This window comes from Macadamia integrifolia, chromosome 4, assembly GCF_013358625.1.
Source record: "Macadamia integrifolia cultivar HAES 741 chromosome 4, SCU_Mint_v3, whole genome shotgun sequence".
Taxonomy (NCBI): Eukaryota; Viridiplantae; Streptophyta; class Magnoliopsida; order Proteales; family Proteaceae; genus Macadamia; species Macadamia integrifolia.
Window position 1 is genome coordinate 20,033,971 of NC_056560.1, and position 26,266 is coordinate 20,060,236.

Here is a 26,266-nt window from a genome sequence, read left to right on the forward strand (position 1 = left end):
TTTTCAATTATCTTCTGATGTAGTGTTCTAATTTCTCACCTTGGTCTTAATTAAGTCAGTTTGGCAGACTACGGGCAGTTAGGCAATGTCTATTTTCAGCCTGGAAGCTGAATTTGAAATTCGATTCATGGTCTTACCAATGAATCAATGATCAACAACAGGTGTGGTGGGGAGGGGGGTGCGATATTTTTGTTTGCATCAGTTGTGTTGTTAATTTGAGGGTGGACCTTCTACCCAAAAAGAAGAAAAAAATTGAGAGTGGACCTTGGTACAACGGTGTGGTTGCTCCATTGTGACCAAGTGGTCATTGGTTCGAGTCAAGAAACAATCTCTCCACAAAATGGGGTTAAGCCTTAAAGATGCGTACATTTTCAACCCGCAGTGGCGGGAGCCTTATGCACTAGGTATGTCATTTTCTCTCTTCAGCCATTAATTTGTGATATTATCAATCAGAGCTACAAAGAGCTCGGACTTTGTCTCCCCACATCTTATAGGGAAGTGAACAAAGTAGCATATTGTTACCCAAAAAAAAAAAAAAAAAAAAAGAACGAAGTTGCATGTCAGGGGCATCCTCTCCATCCACATGTTGCGTGGCCTGTATGCCTACATAAAAGATGTCTTTTCCCAGCTCCTCTCTTTTGGTTTAAGAACTTGTATATTTAGATTTGGGCTTCTTGTCATGGGTTATGTTTTATATATTTGTCTTTGCCTGTTATTTATTATTTTGATAGGAGCTTTGCCTGTAACTACAAGTGGCTTGTGGTACCTTCACTGGTCCAGCAGTACGTCAAGTTTTATTGGGAGCTGCTTCTCCATTATAGTTAATGACCGCTAAGCTCTATGTTCACATTTTCATCTGGTTGAATTCAAACACACGTTAAGAGAAGGAAATTGTCACTGACAACCTTGCTTCTTGGGGAGCTTCTGCTCGACACTCTGTTAGCTGAGATGTTCCATCTAGTATTTCTTTTCTGTTGTTTGCTGATCCTTTGGGGATTGCTCATCCTCGTGTTTATAAATAAAATTTGATTTAAAAAAAAAAAAAATGGCTTCCCATTGTAGTATAGTATCCTGTTGTTGTTTTTTTGTTGTTGTATGTCATCATTTTGAAGTGTCCTGGAAGTAGTATCTGTTTTTGTACCAAAACACACAACAGAACTATCGACAACAACAGAGACAAAAAGAACAAAACCCAGAGCCCCAGGTTAAAATAGGGTCCAAGTATGAGTATTGTTTGAACCAACTGGGAGCTGCGGCCATAAAACTAGAAAATACACTACAAACCCAAGGGAGCTACTTGACACCATGATTGCCAATGGTTATATGTAATGATGCCATATCACCACCTATGGTCGCAACCACCAAAGATTTGACAGTTAGCAACCAAGCAAGGCGCATCAATGCTCCATCACTTGTTTTAATAGTTGTTCTCAATAATTTACAACAAACAAAAAAATAAATAAAGGAGAGCAAGTGAATTGCTATCAGATAAACATGTAAATCAATTTAGTGAATGGAAATAAATAAGCATAGGCTTTAGATGCATTCCGAATATTTTTTTATCCCCTCCCTCCACTAAATTCCAACTCTTGCTTGCTCTCCAACAACAATTTGAACCAGTGAAGTGTTTGCAATGGAATGGTACTTTAAATTATTCCAGAAAATATAATGCCATGATACATATTTCAGCTAGCAGTGGAATTTTTCTAATAAATATAAAAATTGTTAACTCATTCTCATCCTACCCTACCACCACAGTTGCACAATCTCAAAACTGTGACTTAAAGCAGTTGTGTTCATTACAGTTAGAGAATGTGCTATCTTTGCATAACTCAGATACAGAAGTAATGGCAAAATAGGAGAGAAACAAGGTCAGAGAAGTTTTCACAAGTCAATAAGATGGACCGCACTCTTTTCAGGTTCTCCACAACTTTATTTATACCAACCAGCAAGGCAGTACCTCAGGAAGAAACAAAAGCCACACGCAAGAGCCTGTTGAACATATGATAGCTTTATGATTGTCATGGCTGTGCGAGAATATACAGGAGACAAATGCAAAGGCCAAAGGAAGATAGAAGTATTAGTGCAAAGGTCACCTGTAAAACAAGAAGCAGAAGGCAAAGAGAAGTCTCAGACATCCGGCCAAAACATCTTAAAGAGAAATTCACAAGTGTCCCATCATCTGTCCCAGTTAATAGTCCTGTCTGAGGATCAAATCTGCAAAAGCAAATGGTTTTTCAGGACATTATTGATGAATAATCATAAACAGATTACCTGCTCTAGTTCTCGAATTGGTGAGCAGACAAGTTTATAGAAACCAGAATGTTACCTTGGCAGACGGTGTCGAGGACATTTGCAATAGCCAGAAAGCTGCAAGTAGAAACAAAACAAAGACTCAATCAGGATACTCTTTGAATCCTTTTTTTTGGTTAAAAAAGTTTAATGTTTACAATGAAGGATGTTTGCTGAGCATACCTGAGGGAGTGACAGAAGGAAATTAAAAACTTGAGGCAGGAAGAAGATCAAAAGTGTTTCACTGAAAAGAAGCAAAGATAAAATGTTAATTTAGGCATATGTATATTCAAAAGGAAAACAGGTACCTTATCCAACCAAAAGAAATAACTGCATGAGCTAGTATCCATAAGCTTGTGCTTATCCATATCGAAACCTATTCCTCCCCACCTCCCCCCCCCCCCCCCCCCAAAAAAAAAAAAAAAAGATCTCAGGAGATCATGGAAATTAAAATTAAACTCAATTGAAGTACCTAACAAAGCAAACCGACTCTACTCCTAACTCTTACATACTCAACTTCCTAAAATAAACATAATAAAATAAAATAAAGATATTATTCTCCTAAATAAAATAACCTACTAAAATCCTACTAGACCCAAAACTCAAATATGGATCTGGTTCATCCCTGTTTGGATACCCATTTGGGTTTGGATTGACCCACGGGTTTGGATACTCAACTTCCTAAAATAAAGATATTATTCTCCTAAATAAAATAACCTACTAAAATCCTACTAGACCCAAAACTCAAATATGGATCCGGTTCATCCCTGTTTGGATACCCATATGGGTTTGGATCGACCCACGGGTGTGCATCTGCATTAACCTTGTTGCCAAAGTTTTTTATTATGAAGAATTATATGAAAGCTCTGGAAAGCAACTCAGAAATAAACCACCTGAAGTGACCTAGTATGCCAACTACAGCCATAGCCATTCCAGCAAAGTAAGTGTAGGTGTCGCCAACAAAAACTGAAGAAGGATACCTGCAATAACCAGCACAACAAACAGATAACATTAGAAATACAATAGATTGCTTGTGCAGTGAGACTCTTCAAGAATAAAAAATGAATTTGCAACTAGCATGATTTAAATATCACATAGCAATCAATAGGTCTGACTGGATCAGGTGGTTATCAACATTTGATGAGAAAAGAGTTTCCATTACAGGATGTAACTGCCTGAACCGTCATCCAATCGTTTTTGTCATTTAGCAGGGTAAAAACATGAACTGCACCAATGCATTGGTACATAGTATTCCTTCTTAACCTTTACCAGTTATAACAAAGTAAAGCAAGAGTAGTGGTCAGCAAGGGTTGCACAAGGTAAATAGAGAATGCATGAGCTTGCTTGTACTCCGGGTCTGAAGACGCTCCAATTTGCATTACATTATGAATTAAGATCTACAATCACATATATGCATTAGCTTCAGATATATCAGTATCATAATAAAACTAGATTCAAACTGTTGCATCACTCTAGCTCTTACAGCAGATGCAATTACAGCTGTCTGCCCAGCTTCAAGGCCATTTATGCCAGCATGGATATTGATGGAGTTGGTGCAAAATACTGCCAAAAGGCCCATATACAGTTTATACACCCACCCTGTCACATCCAATAATAGAATGAGATCTTCATTCAAAGTAAGCATTTCTTTATCATCAAAACAAACAGGGATCCACACAATCAATTTCTAGTCCAGAAAAGTACCATGTATTCTCTTCTTTTCAGAAGATCAGTCACCAGTGTGACTCTGTATCTGGTTGTGTTTCCTCACCTCCTTTTGCTATGTTAAATTCTATTCTTCATGTTTCCAATCTACCTTTAATTTTTATATTTGTTAGTCAACTAACTAAGTCATTAAACTGGTCAGTTACCTTTTATCCTACTAGTGTTTTTCAGGATTTCAAGACAAGGAAGATGATTGGTGGAGGTCATGAGAAGGATGGCTTATATTACTTTAATGGCGTCGCTCCTACTGTCGCTTCTGCTACGTCAGTGTGTCCTCCCCTCTTCAATGGCATTACATATTGGGTTATATTCTTGTCATGTATGTTGATTATCTATAGTAAATCAGTAATGACTCTTCTAGGATCGAAGATAAGGCGTATTTACATCAACAATTTCAAATGAAGAATTTAGGGATGCTCAAATACTTTATGGGGATTGAAGTTGTTCGTAGTAACAAGGGTGTTAGTTTGTCTCAAAGGAAGTATGCACTTGATTTTCTATCTGAGACTGACATGCTGGGCTCTGAGCCTGTTGATAATCCGAAACTTGCGACGGGTGATGACAAAGAATTTGCGGATAAACATCAATATAAGCGGCCAGCTGGAAAACTTATTTATCTGACTATTAGTCGACCAAATTTTTCATCCACAGTTGGTGTTCTCAGTCAGTTTATGGAAAATCCTAAGCATGCTCATTAGGATGTTGCATGTCGAGATAGCAAATTTACTACTGGATGTTGTAGGTTTGTTGGTGATAATCTAGTTACTTGGAAGAGTAAGAAGCATACAACTCACTATAGTGTCTCGATAAAGTGTAGAGGCTGAGTATAGGGCAATAGTAGATACTGCAGCCAAATTGGCAGTTGAAATCTCTTATTCAGGAGCTAGAGTTTTCAATCACTAAAACCTATGGAGGTTCTACTCCACATTTGTTAACTCCGCCAATCAACTTAGTGATATGTTCACTAAGGTGTTGTTTAGGCCTGCATTTCTTAATGGTTGTTCCAAGTTAGGCATGGGAGATATATATGCTCCAGCTTGAGGAAGTGTTAGATAATATGGTGCAGGGGGTTTTTTGTTGTTTTTCTTATTGTTTGGGTTTAGTTAAAATTGTGTTTAGCTTAAAGGAAATTTCTACTGACATTCATAAGACCAGCTATGATGTATAGTGCGGAATGTTGGGTAGTCAAGAAGCGTAACATAGATAAGTTGAGTGTGGTAGAGATGAGGATATTGAGATGGATGTGAGGCAAAACTCTGAGAGATAGAGTGAGGAATGACTAGGTTAGAGCTGATTTGGGAGTTGCCCCAATTCAGGATAAGCTCAAAGAATGTCGGTTACGATGGTTTGGACATGTCCAAAGGAAGCCTTTGGATGCCCCAGTATGGAGGAGTCACCAGATTCAGATGGATGGAGCTAAAAGGGCTAGGGGCAGGCCAAAATTGACCATTGATGAGTTAGTAAAAAGAGACATACAAAAGATAGGTCTTCACCCTAGTATGGCATCTAACAGAGTTGCCTGGAGGGCAAATATCCGGGTTGTCGATTGTTCCATGTAGCCGACTTTATTTAGTTGGGATAAGGCTGAGTTGTGTTGTTGTTGTGCGTTTAGTCTGTCCTTTATTGCAATTTATGTTCTCTTAAGATATAAATAAAGTGGACCTAGTCTCGCAGTAGATTATTTCAAAACCTTTCTGATTGTTAATTTCATATTTTTCATTTTTGAAAGTATATAAACACATTATGACAAAGTGATACTGACCCAGATCCAAAATTTCTAGCCCAACATATGGAACAAGTGGCTTTGGAATAATGATTGTTGTATGTCCAGCATATGCCATCAACAGGGGAAGTGCAGCAAATGATGGCAAAAGCAATTTCCTGTTGTTCACAGTTGCATAAGAGCACACAAAGGTATGTTACAAATCTAAACTTCTGGAAGCCTATTTGCAAGAAAAGGATTCTTTTGAGATGATATTAAGCATATCGAAAATTTTAAAAGAGCAATTATAGTAACCCAAGAACTCACATTCTCCAAGGGATGTCAAGGACATCATCAACAAATCCAAGAAGAATCATGAAGCAAATAGATGCTAATGCTGCATTGTACTCAACAAGCCACTGCATGAAATTTCCAGCAATTAGAACAGTTTATAACTTGGGAACTAGAAAAGTCTATATCTTTACAATTTTAGGAATGGTAATCTTTTTCTCTTCCTTTCTATTTCATTTTTACCAAGCTATTTCCATTTAGGTGGGATTTTACTGGAGTTTTGTTGTTTTCTTTTGAGATTTTACTATTACTATTCTTATTTTGTCTTTGCATGGATCCATGTAGCTGACCCCATTTAGTTGAAATAAGGCTGACTTGTTCTTGTTGCTGCATATAGTTGCAAATAAAGAGGTTAAAGAAGTACGTGCATCAAAAGCATGTACTTTTGTTGGTCCCAAAGAGAAAAATCAACACAAATATTCAGTTACAACAGAAGATGTTTTAAAAAAGAAAAATAGAAAAAGTGAAGTAGAACATGTAATACAAAGGAAAAGGGCCACCAGCCATGCATACATATCATTTTATTCACGGAACAATTCATCAAAATCATTATCACAGTTAAAGGTGTCCAAAATCAAATTAAGTATGAAAATACATACATTGGAGTCCGATGTGAAGTTAAAATACTGGAATAATATAGCCAAGACCAGGTAAACAATCCCAACAACAATACCCAATGTTTCAGGCCTGCAAAAACATGGAAACACTATCATTACAACAAATTTGGATAACACAATTAAGGGCTCAAAAAACATACATGTTGTACAAGACAAACTGCAAATTTGAATAAGATAGAAAGGATCTTTAGTCGTCTACAAATGTAGCATTTTACAATGCAAAAGTTTCTCTTGGATCCTAGCAACTGGTTCCCTCCATAATGAATACACAAACAAAAATTAAGTTTGATGGTTGTCCTTTGGGGAATCCAGCCCTTTGGGCTTGGAGGCATTTTTAGGGATACACGGAGCGATGTAATCAGTGGTTGCATAATTCTGACTTCTAGTACTAAAACAAATGTGTGGAACAGACAATTTTACATAAGGTATACAATAGGGTTTGACATTTACTGCCAACCAAGTGTGCAAATCCCCAACATTTGCATGACTTTTCTCGCAATATGGAAGTTTACATATGTTTCCTTAGCCTATTTCCCTAAAGTATTGGAGCCTACTATGGCCGTTTTCCCACCGAAAAATGGCTAATTGAAACATGAAAAAAAAAAACACCATTTTAGTGAGATTTCAGCAAAATTTTGGTAGTTCAGTAGTTTCGATTGAACCAAAATGGCCTACCGAAATGAGATTTTAAACTACGCCCATATGTCAGGAATTCAATAATCTAAGAAATTGGAGCATAGTTGTCAATGCACCACCTAGGTGTCCAGATGCCATCGTTGCCTTGCGTCTAGGCCCCCTCCAACGCCTTGGGCTGCTTAGACGCCATGTGTAGAGCCCTGCTCTTTAAACCTGGTTTATTGACCGGTTGGTTCGGTATGGTCTTGCAAGGTCCAAACCGGAACGGGTTGATTCTGGTGCCTTGTGGTACATGACGGCAAGGGTAATGTCAAATGCCAAGTGACCAGACAAGATTGGGCCCGTACCCGAAGTGATCCGCACGCCTAGGCCGTGCCCTTGCACATATCATAAGGCCATATATGAATAGGAAAGGTGCGTTATCATATTTGAATGATAAGAACTTAGTCTACAACACGTGGCGAGAGTGAAGTACGTATTAAAAACTTAAAATTCCGTTTTCCTCCAAAATACAGCAAGGTTGGCTTGTTTGGCCAACTGGTGGGTCACACTAGTGGGTCTCACACCCCCCAGTGTGACCCACCTGTATGGGTAACGTGGACCCCAGCATGCTCAGCTTGTGTGAGCACATGTATTTTGGACTCCTCGTAGAAATGAGGTCTTGTATGCCCGATGATGTTGGCTACTTCGCTCGGAAATACGATTTAATATGTTTTGGTCCATAAATTGGCAAAACCATACGGACCTTAGAAGATATTTATTGGCTAATGTATAAATAGCTTTATTATCTCTCTCTCCCTCATTTATGTTTCAGCAAGTTGGTGAGAGGAGTAAAGAGGAGGGAGAAAAGAGGAGGAAGAAGAAGAAGATTAGGGAGAAGGCTATCCCCTTGGATTCCGTAGCCACGTTTTACCTTTTCGCCACCGGTATTGTCACCGGTGTCTTGAGATCTACATATTGAGGTAAGTAATGCCATAAACCCTCGAGATGTGATGCAACCCTTTTATATGTAGTTAAATCTAGGGAATAATGAAACCCTTGTGTCATTTCCTTGAAGGATTTAAGAAGGGAAATAAAGATTTGAGAGTTATTGAAGTGGCATTTGAGTTTGGGAAGAGGATCCCAAGATTTGGGGTTTTCAAGCTAAGGTATGATTTCTTTCCCCAAATCTTGATGATGACTTAGATCCATAGAACAATCAAATAGATGAGGCTTAGAATGTGTGAGAAATGAAGTGGGAACCACCCTATTGGATTTTCAAGAGGTGGAATGAAGAAAGGAAGGAAAACAACAAAACCTACAGAATATCGGCTGGTAGCATAGGCGGGTGGTCACACTTGGGTGACCACCCGCGTGACCCCCCAGTCTTGCCTGGGATTCTAACTCAACTGGTGGGTAAGATCGGTGGGTGCCACACCTACTAGTGTGACCCACCTGTCTTCTCTGGGTCTATCAGCGGGTAAGACCGGCAAGTGCCAGACCTACCAATATGACCCGCCGATCTTGGTAGTTTGCATAGGTGGGTTCCCCTACCCACATGTATGACCCACCTATAGCCCAAATGTCGGAGTGTTTTTGGCATCCTATGCATTCATAGACTATATTGACATTCCGATTGCCATTCCCATGCATATGCTTGATGTATGAATGATGCATTTAGAATTGAACATGTTGTATCTTAAATTTCTAAATGCTTGTTACTTGCTTGGAATCATGAGAATGGATTTATCATATGTTATGGTATGGTGATGATTTGCCGAACATGTGTGGGATTTCTAGAATAGATGCCATAGTCGGCTTGGAAACGAATGTATTGGTACATCATGGAATAGGACATTGAAGTACTATGCGGTCGTACTATCTCATATAGGAGCATGTGGTTAGGATATCATACTCCCTCGTGCTACGACCCTTCCCAATAGGGGTTTACATGTTGGGTTATCACTGGGGGGAAGCGTCGATCGCGGACCACTGTGGTGGTTAGAAGTACGTCTGGCTGATCATTAGGACAGTTGGAAACCTTGGTGATATATTCAGAGGGGTAATCATACTGCTTTTAATTTCTGCTGTGGTTTGGCCACGATTTACATTTTTACTGTGGTTCGGCCATGATTTACATTTCTGCTGTGATTCGGTCACGATTTACTTTTTCGAGTGCTCACCGTGGGCCTTCTTCGACAACCCTATGGGCGTATCGCGGAATGGAGAACGCTTCTTGAACCCAAGGTATACGCGCATTGTGGTTGTGAGTAGCACTTTACCTATGACCTAGTAATGATTGTTTAGATGAATTAGGTTTAAAATGAATCTCATGAATATAGTATCATTTGATTGCCATTGCTTATGTGCGTCTTTCTTTCCATTTACTGAGCTAGTGAGCTCACCCCTCGTGTGCACACCTTATAGATGATTTTGCAGGCTATTCAGTAGAGGAACCCATGCCGGGTCCCACCGATGGAACCCTAATGGGGGATTGGTGGGTCCCCGAAGGATTCGATCAAGGTGACAGTTGCCCGTGTGAGGGTTGTGTAGTAGGACACCAGTAGCAGATTCTACTTGTTGTACTCTTTTGATTCTTTTGGTATATTCCCCTTTTGTGCTCTCGATAGTTAAATTGCTATTTCTTGTGTAAATATTATGCCTACGGGCCCACATGTAATTATACTATGTATAACAATATGGGTATCAAGAGTATATGGGAATTACAGGTATTCATTTACGACAAGACTTCCACTGTATTATACTATTATTTTCCATGATTACTTGTGCTTGTTGTGCTGTGATTACTGTATCAGATGATCCTGGTGGTTTTGTTACCCGGTCACCGGTCCGGTTCTATGTGAACGGGGCGTGACAACGATGGTATCAGAGCGGCAATGCTCTAATCACACACAACATGCAAGATTAATTCTTAGAAACCCACAGTAGGACAAGGGGTTAGGAAAAACATAAAAGACTTCATATAAAATCTAAAAGTACATAAAACTTGAAAATTTTGCTACGATGCATTCATAAGTTGGAGGTAAGAAAAGTTTCACACAAGAAGAAAGATTACATAATCACAGAAAATTTACCAAACATCAAAGAAAGAAATTACAGTCACAGTAGGAAATTTCTTTACACACTAAAGAGCCTTCCAAGATTTCAATCAAGAGAAGAATAATTAGAAAAGAAGGAAAGAAGATAGAGTTCCAAAACCACATTCCAAAAGAAAAGAAAAGAAAAGAAAATCCTCCCAGACAAGCTACTCCCCACTCAATCATCATCAATGTCAATGACCTCCTCTAACCGAGATCTTGAGTTAATACCCAAGCGGTGATTGTAGCAGTCAAACCGGAGGTTCACCAAATCCACATCTTCCTGGAGATGTCTTAGGCTTGCCGCTATGTCCCAGGAAGCGGAGTCCATGGTATGGTCCAGATCATCTATGTCCATGACCATGCTTGCTTAGGTCTCCTGTATGGCCGCCTGTCCTGTTAGGAGTTTCTAATGACCTTCCTGTAGTGCCTTCAATCTGGCCATCAAACCCGAGAAATCAAAGGCCCCACCTAAAGATGGTGGAACTGCTCTGATGGGGACCTCATCTTCCATCACCACATCATCATCCTCATCTTCAGCCTCAGGCATGTAATCCTCGTCATCCTCCTCCTCATCACCCTCCCCCATTGCAGGCTCCATCAGATGAAACGACTTCATCTTATATAAGATGCCCCGGTAGAATCTATCCGAGGGGGCACTACCCACCTCACCCTCAAGAGCTATCTGGAAGTGCTCGAATATTTTGGTGAGTGACCGAGCATATGGGTAGTTACCATCAGCAGGATGGGCTGTATGGTACTCCATGGTCTTCATAATCAGGTATGGCAGGCACAAATGAGGGGGATTCCCCAAAGCAGTGTAGAGGCAATATGCTACATATGTAGCCATGAAGTTCACTTGGTTCCGGTGCCCAGCCCGGGGTAGCAGGTTGAACTGCACCAAACGATTGAAGACTCGAACCTCAGCAAGGAAGGATGTCTTGGACTCAGGACGGACAGTGCTGCCACAAATGGTCCGGTAGATGTGCTTCTGGAGGTCTCACTCATGTGGGGACCCAAAGCCTTACCCCTAGGAGGGTAGTAGTACCAAGTACCCTCCATGGAGATGCCTAAAATCCCCGCTAGTAAGTCGATTGGCAGCCTGATATCTCGACCCTTCACTCGGCTGGTGAGGGTGTACATTCAATTGTCATATACCACCCTTAGATTGCAATAAAATAGTCGGATGAGGTTAGGGTAGCATTAACGGTCGATAGATAACATGGCCTCCCAACCAAGGGCTATAAACCTCTCAAGCAACTGAACTCAAGTAAAGTCCTCCATCACCACTGACTTCTCCATCAAAACTGATCTTTTGGAGAAGGTGTCCCAAGAGAGTGCAGCCTCAAGGCTACAAAAGACATCATCATCATAGTCCTCCAGATCCTCAGAAAGGTTCCTGTTGGCCTGGACCCGATCGGTAGAAGAACTGGAGGTAGCACCCTTCTTTTTCCTACTAGAAGCATGTCCACTTCTAGATGAGGAAGCAGTCCCCTTGCCTTTGTGGGAAGACATCTTGCAAAATGTCGGGAAGAAGACATAAGAAAACGGATAAGTTTCCAATAGAGAATTGTAAAAGTGGGAAAAGAGCGTAATCAGAAAGATAAGTGCATTAGGAGGAAAGAAAATAGAATGACATTCAGGAAAAAGCAAACAATGAAAGCAATGTATGTAGGATGACAAGTAAAAGAAAGGGCCTTTAGTGAAAGGCCATAGACACAATGTAATCATGTATAAGTGGTAGATTGAAAAAACCACGCATTGACAAATGAATGACATAGGGCTATGATACTTGAAGCATCATACAAGTATGATATAAGAGAGGAAAGCAATTATGTAATGCGTGGGTACATGTAAATACCAAGTTGGTAACCATTTGAGGAAATTGATAGATTTTCTAAAGGGAGAGGGAAAATTTCAATTTCCCAAAGAGGAGCATAAACCTAGTATATCTAAAGCATTGAGGAAATTGTTGGCAATAACATATGAGGAAAGGTTCAATTTCATGGGAATGCGTATATTTTGGCATATTGAGGTCAAAATAAATGAAAGCCCCAAATTTTCCCAAGAACACAAACCTAGAAAATGGGGAAAATTCATTACCAAAGTGAGAAAAGTGATGCATATGTACAATGTAGCACTCTCACCACTATTATGCAGCCAAATGTGAATGAATAGACTCATTTAATCATACATTGTGCAAGAAAGAAAAGAGGAAATGGGAGAAACCCTAAAACAGTAAAATTTCGAGAAAAAAGGGTTAAGCAATCCATAGAGATGACATATGTGATGTTTAGAGATAAGAAACATCAAAGAAATGACAAACCCACATACTACATTCAATTCATTTGGAAGAAATCAAAAGAAAATGGAATTTTTGAGATTATTGAGCAAAAGCAACCAAAATCCCAAAGAGAAAGAGGTAAAACCTACTTACTTGAGGTTGAGAATGAAGTTGAGAGGCTTTGAGTCCAAATAGAGGCGTGAGTAGGGCTTGTAAGGGCTCCTAGATCCTTCTCTTGGATGCCTTGGGCGATTTGGAGAAGAGATGGAAATGAGAGAGGTGAAGAGTTTTTTTAAAATAAGGACTTTCTTGCCCTTAAAACAGAACCGCGCGAAGGATCGGCGGGTCTTGAAAATAGCCCACCTGCCGGTGTGAGTTTTTGGGCCAAAAAATCCCAAATTTTGGGGATTTGATATTCAAGCCTCATAGAACCTATTTTTCCGCAAATTATAGGTTGTTGCACAATTAGTCTCTATGCTTACTTATGTGAAATAATTATGATACCATATGGAACTCAATGTGTGGAATGCACTATGAATACATAATGGGAGGCATGATGTGCATTGATTTTGTGCTTACATGAAATAAATGTGGCACTTAATTGTACCAAATCTTAATGCAATCCAGGTACAAAGCATCATGGTATGAATTAGATCCGGGAGTAGTGCAAGAGGGGCCCCATGTGGTTCACATCCTGTTGGACGACCACCTAACCCTCGGGAACCTCGACCACGGGTGAGTCTTAGACAAGAAAATATAGTTGAGGACTCACCTACACCTGAAATTCCGGATCCTCCTCCTGTTGTTACTCCCAATGATGTTGTGGCTCTTATTCGACAGTCGCAATAGGCATTCCAACAACAGTTACTCCAACAACAGTAGACTTTCATGAATGTTGTGCACCAATAGTTGCACCCTATGCAAATGGGTCAACACCCTCGTGGGGTACCCTTCCCACAAGATTCTCCCATGGTACCATGTGCCAGAGTTCAAGAGGGGGGTGCTTCTCCTCGAGCACCACTTGTTGAGACACAGGGGAGTGCACTACCTGCTGTACCACCACAGGACCAACCAGGGGGTACTCCACCTGTGGCCACTCAAAGGTTCCCTCCTTATGGCACTCCTCTATATATGGTGCCACCCCCGTACCAGTATTATCCAGCATATCCTCCATACTATCCACCAGCAACCACTATTGCAAACGTGGTGGAGTCATTTAAGAGACACTTACCACCTATCTTCACCAAGATGGGGAGTGATCCTTTAGAGCCGGATCGGTGGATCCAAGCAATGGAAAAGATATTTGAGGTGGTAGAATGTACAGAACCTCAAAAGCTTATATGTGCTGGATTATAGTTAAGGAACAAAGCTAACTCATAGTGGAAGGCTTCTAAGCCTATTTTGGTGGCAACCCATCCAGAACCAACATGGGAACAGTTCAAGGAATTGTTCTTATCGAATTATTACCCCACCAGCTTCAGAGATCGAAAGGAAATTGAATTCTCAGCGTTGACTCAGGGAAACAAGTCTGTCCTTGAGTACTAACAGCAATTTGAGAAATTATTCTACTTTGCTCCTCCACACATGAAAACAGCGGAGGAAAAGGTAAAGAAATTTTTGAAAGAGCTAAAAGTATCTACTGGCACAATTTTGGGGGCCATGGACTTGACTGATTTTGCTCAAATTGTCTAGAAATCCAAGACTATAGAAGACAAGCAGAAGGGAGAGTCCACCACCACACTTGGACTTTGAAAGAGATCCAATCCCTATGCAGATTGAGGCAGCCCGAACAAGAGTTTCCGTAGGCCGTATAATTATGGTCCATCATATCAGCAGCCCTATAAGTCATCAGGTTACATGCCCGACCGGTCGGTAGATCAAGTACTATCTCATTTCGCCCGAATTCTAGCACCGTGCCTACGGCCCCGCGGCCACCTCATCCTCCTCCTACACAGGGCCAAATACAGAGGGCACCAGTACCAGTGCTAGCCCCTCAGAATAGGTGCTATGTATGCCATTCACTCAGGCATTTTGCAAAGGATTGCCCGTACAAACCAGTTGTGGTACAGAATCAACCTCTTGTTCATAGGCCCGCCTTGACTCAAGGTGGTCCACCTCAAGGAAGAATGTATGTGTTATCAGCTGAAGAGGTTGAGGCAAGCCCCAATGTTGTGGCAGGTACCCTATCTATCTCAGGTATACCGGCTTATGTATTATTTGATTTTGGTGCATCACATTCTTTTATATCTAAAAGATTTGCTAGAAAGATTGATATGACACCCAGGGCTCTAGAAAGTAAATTGATTGTTAATACACCCACGGGTAATGTGGCATAATTAAATGAAGTGTATGGGCCCTGTCCTGTTGAAATAGGTGGAAAGAAGTTGGATGCCCAGCTTATCAAATTTAATATGCAGAATTTTGATGTTATATTGGGCATGGATTGGTTATCTACTCACGGGGCAAATATGATGTGTGCCGAAAAGCAAATTAAGGTGATGAGTGATTATGGTGAAGACCTTGTGTAACAAGCAGATAAGATAAAACGGCCTAGAGAGGTTCTCATTTCAGCCTTACAAGTGGTAAAGTTATTGGAAGACGGATGTTAAGGCTACCTGGCTTCAATACAAGATGTAGAAGCAAAGGTCACACTATTAGGGGAATTGAACGTAGTTAGGGAGTTCCCCGATGTCTTCCCAGATGATCTAACCCGGCTTCCACCTGACAGGGAGTTAGAATTTGCCATTGATTTGGTTCCCGAAGCAGCACCAGTGTCTAAAGCTCCATACAGAATGGCACCACCCAAATTAAAGGAGTTACAGACTCAGTTGCAGGATTTGTTAGAGAAAGGATTTATACGCCCAAGTGTTTCTCCTTGGGGTGCCCTAGTTATGTTTGTCAAAAAGAAGGATAGGAGTTTGCGTATGTGCATTGATTACCGGGAATTGAACAAGTTGACCATTAAGAACTGGTATCCGTTGCTGCGCATAGATGACCTTTTTGATCAGTTGCAAGGTGTTAAAGTATTCTCAAAGATTGATCTTAGGTCCGGTTACTACCAGCTCAAGATAAAGAGCAGTTATATACCCAAGACGGCTTTTAGGACCCGATATGGTCATATGAATTCCTAGTGCAGTCTTTTGGGTTAACCAATGCGCCAGCAACCTTTATGGATCTGATGAATCAAGTATTTTAGGATGTCCTCAATAAATGGGTCATCATTTTCATCGATGACATTTTGATATAATAAAAAACGGAATAAGAGCATCACAACACTTGCGAATTGTACTTCAAAGATTAAGAGAACAACATCTATATGCAAAATTCAGCAAGTGTGAATTTTGGTTGAAGCAAGTTGGATTCCTAGGGCACATAGTGTCTGAGAATGGGATCGAAGTTGACCCAGGGAAAGTAAAAGCAGTAGTAGACTAGGAAGCTCCCAAGAATGCCACAGAAATCAGAAGTTTCTTGGGACTAGCAGGCTACTACCGGCGGTTTATTGAGAATTTTTCCTGAATAGCCGCTTCAATGACAAATTTGACCAGAGAAGGGGTGAAGTTTGAATGGTTAAAGGAATGTGAAAGCAATTTTCAAGAGCTAAAGAAATGATTGGTGTCTGCCCCAGTACTGACGATACTAGAAGGTACTGGTGGAATGACAGTTTACACAGATGCCTCCAAAGTTGGACTGGGTTGCGTTCTTATGCAACACGGCTAGGTGGTGGCATATATATCTAGACAGTTGAAGGAGTATGAGAAGAACTATCCCACTCATGATCTAGAGCTGGCGGCAGTTATCTTTGCCTTAAAGATCTGGCACCATTACTTGTATGGGGAAAAGTGTGAGATATTCAGTGATCACAAAAGTCTCAAGTACTTCTTCACCCAAAGTGAACTGAACATGAGACAGAGGAGATGGTTAGAACTCATGAAAGATTATGACTGTGATATACAGTACCATCCAGGTAAGGCTAATGTGGTGGCTAATGCATTGAGCTGGAAAGCTCAAACTGTATCACTTGCTTATTTGGCCACCAACCCAGAACTTAAGCAAGAAGCCATGTTGATGGATAAAATCATTTTGAATGAAGGATCGACCTTAGAGCTTGATCATCAGCCAGAAAATATTAAGCAGTTAACTGTATCTCTGGCGGCCCTACAAGTACAACCATCTATCAGGTATGAAATAATTATGAAACAACCCATGGATCCTGACTTGCAGAAAATCAGAGTTAAAATCCAAGAGCAAAGGATGGACGATCCTGATTTCACAATAGCCAATGACGGAGCACTATTGTTTTGGGGGCAGATTGTGTGTACCCAAGACATGGGGATTCAAGACAAGATAATTAAGGAAGCACATAGTTCTGACTACACGTTTCACCTCGGAAGCACCAAGATGTACAAAGATCTTAAGCAAAGTTATTGGTGGCCAGGGATGAAGATTACAGTAGCCCTATATGTTGCACAGTGCTTTACGTGTCAGAAGGTCAAGGCAGAATGGCATCGACCATATGGCACTCTTCAGCCACTCCTAATACCGGAGTGGAAATGGGACATGATTACTATAGATTTTGTCATCGGGCTACCCCGTTCACCCAAGGGAATGGATGTGATTTGGGTGATAGTTGACAGGCTTACTAAAACTGCCCATTTCATTCCAATCAAAACTACCTACTCTATAAACAAGCTAACACAACTTTACATGGAGAATATTGTTCGTTTACATGGAGTATCGGTGAGTATTGTGTCAAACAGAGATCCAAGGTTCACATCTAAATTCTGGAAGAGCCTCCAGTATGCTATGGGAACACAAGTGAACCTAAGCACTGCCTTTCATCCACAGACTGACGGGCAATCTGAACGGACCATACAAATATTATAAGATATGCTTAGAGCATGTGCAATGGAAATGAGTGGCAGTTGGGAAGAAAACCTACCTCTTATGGAGTTTTCTTATAATAATAGTTATCAAGCCACGATCGGAATGGCTCCATATGAGGCATTGTATGGCAGAAGGTGCAGAACTCCCTTATATTGAGATGATGAAGGAGAACGACGAATGCTTGGGCCGAAGATGATACAGATGACTTGTGATAAGGTTGATGTCATCAGTGAGAAAATCAAGACGGCCCAATCCCCTCATAAGAGTTATGCAGACAACCACAGGAAGGATATTGAATACCAAGAAGGGGAGAAGATATTTCTGAAAATCTCTCCTACCAAGGGCTTACACAGGTTCCACAGGAAGGGCAAGTTGAGTCCAAGATATGTTGGCCTATTTGAGATCTTGAAACAGGTTGGCTCAGTAGCATATATGCTGGCCCTTCCGCCATCTTTCAGCAACATACACAATGTATTCCATGTTTTAATTTTGAAGCGGTATGTACATGATCCATCACATATGCTGTGGAACCAGAATATTTAAAGGCTAATATGACTTATGAGGAGCAGCCTGCTGAAATCCTAGACTGGAAGATGAAGACTCTTCGCAACCGATCCATTGCTTTTGTCAAGGTGCGATGGGCCAACCATTCACTTGAAGCATCCTGGGAGAAAGAAGATGACATCCAGGCTAAATATCCTCATCTATTAGGACAACCAGGTAACTTCAATTTCGAGGACGAAATTTTTAAAGAGGGGGGGTAGATGTAGAGCCCTGCTCTTTAAACCCGGTTTATTGACCGATTAGTTCGATTTGGTCTTGTAGGGTCCGAACCGGAACGGGTTGATGCTGGTGCCTTGTGGTACATGTGACAAGAGCGACATCAAATGCTGGGTGGCCAGACAAGATTGGGCCAGTACCCAAAGTGATTCGCACGCCTAGGCCGTGCCCTTGCACATATCACAAGGCCATGTATAAATAGGAAAGGTGCGTTATCATATTTGAATGATAAGAACTTAGTCTACAACACGTGGCGAGAGTGAAGTACGTGTTAAAAACTTAAAATTCCGTTTTCCTCCAAAATACAGCAAGGTTGGCTTGTTTGGCCAACTGGTGGGTGTCACTGGTAGGTGCGAGACCCACCAGTGTGACCCACCTGTATGGGTACCGTGGACCCCAGCATGCCTAGCTTGCGTGAGCATGTATATTTTGGACTCCTCATAGAAATGAGGTCTTATATGCCCGATGATGTCGGCCACTTCGCCCAAAAATACGATTTAATATGTTTTGGTCCATAAATGGGCAAAACCAAACGGACCTTAGAAGATATTTATTGGCTAATGTATAAATAGCTTTATTATCTCTCTCTCCCTCATTTATGTTTCAGCAAGTTGGTGAGAGGAGTTGATGCAATACCAAGGGTTTACACAAGGAGAACCAAAACCAAGGTCAACCCAAGTGGCTAACTGGGTCGACCCAGATCTGGTCCAAGTCAGCCCACGATTTGGGCTGCTGATGGGGTTACTAATTAGTCATTTAGTTAGTAATTTAGTTTCTATTTTGAAGTCTTAAATTAGTTTCTAATTTTCAGTCATAAGTTAGTTTCTATTTCCAGTTCAGCAACTAAGACTTTCTATTTTGTAAGTTTCTATTTTCAGATTTTAGTAACTAGTTGAGTTTCTAATTTTTAGTTTCCTATTTCAGTTTTTGGAAACTAAAGTTAGTTTCTGTTTCATGTAACCACTATCACTATTATAAATAAAGCTGATGGCTCTTTTGGTGAGCCACGATTTTTACAAACTACATGGCTGCTGCTGCTGCTTTCTCTGCAAGAGAACTTCCTTGTGTTTGATCAAGGTATTGGGTTAGTGTTCGATCCGACAACTCTTTGCGGCGTGAAGTCCAAGAGGTTCCTCTTCAAGTGTTCATTTTCTCTTTCAAAGTCTTCTTTTCAAAGGGTTGTTACTGTTCAAACAAATCAGGTAACAGATCTGATCTTCTTTAAATTTCTGGTTTCGAATTTCCCAGATTTCTCCTACCTGATCTTTCACTGATCAGACCAACCAGCCACCTGATGGCTCCCCTATTCTGGTCGAGTGTTAGGCCTATTGAGAGGGTGGTTCGATCCTAATTTGGGGTCAATCAGACCTGGAATTTTATTGTTATAAAAATTCTCTCTGTTTTGGCCGAGTCTGGTTTCTGCCCAGAATTTTGAGTCGCTTTGTTCTGGATGTTGCTGATTGGTTGCTGGTCGTATGTTTCATTGTTTAGTCTTATTAATTGGTGATTTAAGTCCTTAATTCCTTGGATGATTATTCAGTTACAGAATTTCTGAAATTGTTGAGATCGATGAATTTTCTGATATTTTGTTGGGCTGGTTCTGGTTGTTCTTTTGATTAAAAGTTCCTTCAGTTTGGGCTGGTTTGACTTGTCAAATCTATTCCTACATTATAAATAAAGAGGAGGGAGAAAAGAGGAAGAAGAAGAAGAAGAAGACTAGGGAGAAGGCTATCCCCTTGGATTCCATAGCTATGTTTTACCTTTTCGCCGCCGGTATTGTCACCGGTGTCTTGAGATCTACATATTGAGGTAAGTAACGCCATAAACCCTTAAGATGTGATGAAACCCTTCTATATGTAGTTGAATATAGGGAATAATGAAACCCTTGTGTGATTTCCTTGAAGGATTTAAGAAGGGAAACAAAGATTTGAGAGTTATTGAAGTGGCATTTGAGTTTGGGAAGAGGATCCCAAGATTTGGGGTTTTCAAGCTAAGGTATGATTTCTTTCCCCAAATCTTGATGATGACTTAGATCCATGAAACAATCAAGTAGATGAGGCTTAGAATGTGTGAGAAATGAAGTGGGAACCACCCTATTGGGTTTCCAAGAGGTGGAATGAAGAAATGAAGAAAAACAGCAAAACCTGTAGAATACCGGCGGGTGGTCACACCTACCAGTGTGATCCCCTAGCCTTGCCTAGGATTCTGACTTAACCGGCGGGTAAGATAGGCGGGTCACACTGGTAGACCAGTAGGTGCCACACCTACCAGTGTGACATGCCTGTCTTCTTTGAGTCTACTAGCGGGTAAGACTGGCGGGTGCCAGACCTACCAGTATGACCCACCTGTCTTCTCTAGGTCTATCAACGGGTAAGACCGACGGGTGCCAGACCTACCAGTATGACCCGCCGGTCTTGGCAGTTTGCACAGGTGGGTTCCCTTACCCACCTGTATGACCCACTTATAACCCAAATGAGCTCCGATGGAACTCAAACTCACCGACAACCTTCTTCACGCTATTAAATGTGTCGTAACTATATCTTACATCATTTATAATCCCAAATTGGATGTATTTCTAAACTCCTATCAATGTTAGGTTTCAAAACACTTGCCTTCACTCCGGATCTTACCCGTACCGCGAGTGCAGATTCTTCTACAAGAATAGGTAAGTGGGGAGAGGACTTTGATCTTATTTTCAGAGTGTTTTTGGCATCCTATGCATTCATAGACTATATTGACATTCCGATTGCCATTCCAATGCATATGCTTGAAGTATGAATGATGCATTTAGAACTGAACATGTTGTATCTTAAATTTCTGAATGCTTATTACTTGCTTGGAATCATGAGAATGGATTTATCATACGTTATGGTATGGTGATAATTTGCCGAACATGTGAGATTTCTAGAATAGATGCCGTAGTAGGCTTGGAAATGAATGCATTGGTACACCGTGGAATGGGACACAGAAGTACTATACAGTCGTACTATCTCATATAGGTGCATGTGGTTAGGATATGATACTCCCTCGTGTTACGACCCTTCCCAATAAGGGTTTACGTGTTGGGTTATCACTGAGGGGAAGCATCGGTGGCGGACCGCCGTGGTGGTTAGAAGTACACCTGACTGATCATTAGGACAGTTGGAAACCTTGGTGATATATTCAGAGGGCCAATCGTACTGTTTTTAATTTTTGCTATGGTTCGGCCACGATTTACATTTCTGCTGTGGTTCTGAGTGCTCACGGTGGGCCTTCTCCGACAACCCTATTGACGTATCATGGGATGGAGAACACGTCTCGAACCAGGGGTATACACGCACTGTGGTTGTGAGTAGCACGTTACCCATGACCTAGTAATGATTGTTTAGGTGAATTAGGTTTAAAATGAATCTCATGCATATAGTATCATTTGATTGCCATTGCTTGTGTGCATCTTTCTTTCCATTTAATGAGCTAGTGAGCTCACCCCTTGTGTACACACCTTTTAGATGATTTTGTAGGCTATTCAATAAAGGAACCTATACCGGGTCCCACCGAAGAAACCCCAGTGGGGGATTGGTGGGTCCCAGAAGGATTCGATCATGGTGACGGTTACCTGTGTGAAGGTTGTGTTGTAGGGCAACAGTAGCAGATTCTACTTGCTGTACTCTTTTGATTCTTTTGGTATATTTCCCCTTTTGTGCTCTCAATAGTTAAATTGCTATTTCTTGTATAAATATCATGCCTACGAGCCCATATGTAGTTATATTAAATATAACAATTTGGGTATCAAGAGTATATGGGAATTACAGGTATTCATTTACGATAAGACTTCCGTTGTATTATACTATTATTTCCCATGATTATTTGTGCTTGCTGTGATGTGGTTACTGTATCAGATGAACCTAGTGGTTTTCGGTTACCCGGAGGGAACCCAGTCACCGGTCCGATTCTATGTGAACGGGGCATGACACCATGACAACTGTGGACTGGTGTCTTGACAATGTGGATGGCTTGACTACTAGTATGGGAAGAAGAGGAATGGCAATTGTTTACTAGTGCACTTCCAGGCAAGTGTTCCCAACAAATATGGAGTAATAACAGCTTCATTTTTAGTGGTTTATTAGAATGACTTGGAGCATATGCTGAATTTGCAAATTGCAAATTCTATATATGCAGATCCATACCCGGATATTGAATTTGAAGGAAAGATTTGATCAACTAGGTCAGTTTACTAAATTTGGTGTGAAGGTGGCTGTGATCCTGATAGATTTTGTTGTTACTTTACTAGGGATCACACATTCACACCATGGTTTCAAGTATCAGTCTCGTATCGGATCGGTATCGGTAAGATTGATCCCCGATCCCTGACCAATCCGGATTGGTGTTCCGTATTGTTTTAGGGGTAAAATGGTAAAAAAAAGTACCTTTTAGAAAAAGCAAGGGTAAAATAGACCGATACCCATCGATCCGATCCTCGGATCTTCCAATACCGACACCGATACCGTCCCCTAAATCCTTGGTTCACACCAATAATTCCTCACGGGAAAACGCATTCATTCTTAGTAGAGCCTTTCTTGGATTCTTAGTTTTTTTTTTTTTTTTTTTTTTTGGCGCAAGGCTAACCCTTATACAATGTCAGTAATCTGTTTGATGGTGGTGAGATTATCCTCTATTGCTTATTGTGATTTCTTCTTTTTCTTGATGGGTTTCCATCATTGGGGTGTCTTAGCTCCTAGTTTCACATTTATGTATTTGCTAGTGAATTGTAGGGATCTCTCTGTCTATCTCTAGAACCACAAAGCAGCATAGGCCCTGTTTGGGTAAACTCCCATTGTATTGTTTGGTGGTGTTTTTCTGGTCAGCGGGTGATGCAGATTCTTCACGAAACTAGGCTTGTTTTATTAAGAATAAGCTTAGGGTTGGGTTGTATACATGTTGGGCCTTCAGTCCATGTGGTTTGGAGTGTATTGGGCTACTTTTATGGGTCTAAACTAGGAGTTCTAAGGTTGCATACGGGATTCAGTGATTTGTTTCATTTTTCTTTAGTTTCCTTTTTAGATGGGGTTATTTAGTTTCTAATTTCAGTACCTAAATTAGTTTCTAATTTCAAGTCATTGTTAGTTTCTAATTTCTGTCTAGACTAGTTTTTATTTTCATTATATTCTAATTTCCAGTTTTTAGTAACTTCTTGTAATCAATTTTTAGTAACTCAGATTTAGTAACTCTGAGTTACTATTACTTGTAAACCCTCCCCATCATTATAAATAAAGATGATGGCTCTTTTAATGAGCCACGATTTATGCTTAAAAAAAAAAGACTCTTGTTGTTGTCGCTGGCTTCAATGACTACTCCTTGTGTTTGATAAGGCCTAAGGATTGGTGTTTGATCCAATCGACACTCTGCGGCGAGAAGTCCGAGTGGCTTGCTATTATTTTTTGGTTTTCTTTATTGTGTTATTGTTGTTTAATGTGGGCAAGACTTATCGCTGCTGTTATTGTTCTGCAACTCAAGTAAGAGAACTAATCTACTGTTAAGTTCAGATCTGAGTTTTTTTCTAGAATTCTCCAAGTATCGACTACTCTTACTGGGCTATCTAGCCATCGGATTGAGCTCCCCTTTGGATCGAGTGTCCCCCCTGTTGGAAGGGAGGTTCGATCCTGATTCCATGCCCATCAGACCAGGGGATTGTCTGGTCTGGTTAATTTTCTGACTCTGGCCGATTGTGTCTCTATCCAGAATTGAAATCTGGTTGGTATGTTCTATCTCTGTGGTGTTGCTACTGAGTATAATCTATTTTAATACCCTATTTTCTGCTACTGATTAGTCCTATAGTTGGTGTGATATCTGATTTCTGAAACTCTACTTCTGAGTTGAAATTTCTGCTTTACAAAGGGCTATTCGATTCCTAATTCTGGACTGTTGTGTATTGTCTATTTCTTGGGTGATTAGTGGTTGTTCTTTTGACTAAAAGTTCCTGCAGTTGGATTAGTTTGCATTTTCAAACTTAGTCCTACATTAGCGGGAGTGAAAAAAGAGTGGAATCGAGCTTGGTTGTCCGATTCATTTTTCTATGCTCCAGGAGTAAGTGGGCATCTGACATCGTCTCTGGTATCTCTACCAGTCCTGCCTCACTCCCTCCCGTGTCTGCCTTCCATATCTACCTCTCCCCTTTCGGTCGAATGTAACTGTGTTAAGGTTTTCATAACTTGAAATTTTTTTTCAATCACTATCACTAACCGAGTACCATTCTAATCCATTTGCAGGTATCGCATTAGGATTTTTCTGGCCTTTACAAGATTTAGGGTATTGCTTAGGCGTTGGTTTCGGTCTTGCTAAAATAACTCTGTGTCCTCTCTTTCACTCTCAGTAACCAAGTTACATTTTTTTTTTTTTTCACCACTGATAGTAGAACTCTTTATCGACCACAATATCAGTCATGTTCAGAAAGGTTCGCCATTTCTGTTTGTATAATCGCTTCACACTGAAAGGTAAAATGGAGAACGTAAGAACTACCCAGTTCATGACTCTGAATAACAAGATCTAGGAGGAAAATAAATCAAGAGAAAAGATCATAATTTGACAGTGGAAGAACTCACACTTTGACTGAACCTTGAGGGGTGCCCTTCTTGTTGATGTCATACCCAAACAGATTACGCTTCAGCACGTACCGGGAGCCCACGGGAATCAAAAGGAGCGTTATGATAAAACCCACGAAGCTCAGAGCTGTGTTTATGAGGATAGATCTCTTTATCTCTTCCTCAATTTCGTAGTGGAAGAAGATCAGGTAGAAGAATGCGGCGAAGAATAAGACAGCAACGTTTGAAATCGAAACTAATCTTGAAGGAGTGATTGAAGGATCTTTCTCTGTGGCATTCGACAATCCTTTCTGCGGAGCACCCATGCCGTACTTTGTCGAGTTTATTGCTTTATGCAGAGAAGGGCCACGCCCGAAGGGCCTGGGAAAGAAGCAAATCCACTAAGAAAATAAAATCCTTCTTTCTCAATTGTTTTTTAAGAATACACCGCAGTGGAGAAGCTTCTCCGAATCCGAAACAACTGTAACAAATCCACTAAGAAAATTCTTTTAGCAGAATCCACGCCAAGACGAACCGGAGGATGTCGAAACCTTAGATCGTACAAAAAGGAAAAAACAGAAATAAACAACAATCCCTGGAAGCTGGAAGGAGTCATCATCAATGAATGAAATCATCTCCAACCCAGAAACTTACCTTGCAAGGGCTCGTTCCCGATCATGCATGAAGGAGGCGGTTCAATACAATCCGTCGGAGACACGTAATGAGAGAAAGATTCACAGGCAATGCAGTGGAGTCTGGACGGTATTGACGTTATTTTGAGAACTATTCTGTCCGGGAACTACTTACCTGAAGACGAGGTAGCACCACAGTATGCTAGACAGACCGACTCCTTTACTCTTGGATTTTCCTTCTAATTTTCTAGCGCTTAATTTGGTTGTAAAAATAATTAAATGTGTAAAGAGATCTCTCAAAACATTAATCAATCATTGTATAATCCTTATATGAGCTCTCTTGTAGTAATATTGTCTATTCTTTTTATTTAAAAAATAAAAAATAAAAAATCCTTGGGTAGAAGTCTATTCTTTTGTTGGCTGGTAAATCTGAAGAGAACGTAGTCTGAATGTTACACTGAATCTGGAATTCTAATGAAGATTTATAATTTGCGATATTCTTTCCAACATAGTTTTCTGTTCATAAGCTTTCTATGACGCGCTGGAGTTTCTTCTTCTTCTTCTTCTTCTTCTTCTTCTTCTTCTTATTCCCTTTGACAGCTCCGCAACCAAAAAATGAAAATTATCCTACGTTTCATAAATCTGAGATTTTTTTGGCCTCCATATTTAGGCTTCCATAATTAACTTTCAAAATCGAATTTCTGAAATTGGAATTAGTCCTCGACCTAT

The 26,266-nt window shown here is 40.6% G+C and overlaps 1 protein-coding gene across 1 annotated transcript; it reads right to left on the reverse strand.

Moving 5' to 3' along the window:
• Nucleotides 1-1,625: 1,625 nt before the first annotated feature.
• On the reverse strand, nucleotides 1,626-26,087 carry LOC122076942 (UDP-N-acetylglucosamine--dolichyl-phosphate N-acetylglucosaminephosphotransferase-like). Its single transcript, XM_042642607.1, has 12 exons — nucleotides 25,560-26,087; nucleotides 24,927-25,456; nucleotides 6,670-6,757; nucleotides 6,047-6,138; nucleotides 5,780-5,898; nucleotides 3,776-3,891; nucleotides 3,562-3,689; nucleotides 3,186-3,272; nucleotides 2,476-2,536; nucleotides 2,330-2,370; nucleotides 2,097-2,217; nucleotides 1,626-1,992 (listed from the first exon to the last, which is right to left on the reverse strand). Exons 2-12 carry the CDS (start codon nucleotides 25,229-25,231, stop codon nucleotides 1,933-1,935), a joined length of 1,218 nt encoding a protein of 405 aa, XP_042498541.1. The 5' UTR covers nucleotides 25,232-25,456; nucleotides 25,560-26,087; the 3' UTR covers nucleotides 1,626-1,932.
• Nucleotides 26,088-26,266: the final 179 nt, after the last annotated feature.

Excerpts from the sequence above, each read along its gene's own strand:
- LOC122076942 (XM_042642607.1), bottom strand. The coding sequence starts at position 25,231 with ATGGGTGCTCCGCAGAAAGGATTGTCGAATGCCACAGAGAAAGATCCT. Across the intron at positions 5,899-6,046 it reads CTTGACATCCCTTGGAGAAT|GAAATTGCTTTTGCCATCAT; the intron begins GTGAGTTCTTGG and ends TGTGAACAACAG. Across the intron at positions 3,892-5,779 it reads GCTAGAAATTTTGGATCTGG|GGTGGGTGTATAAACTGTAT; the intron begins GTCAGTATCACT and ends TGGATGTGACAG.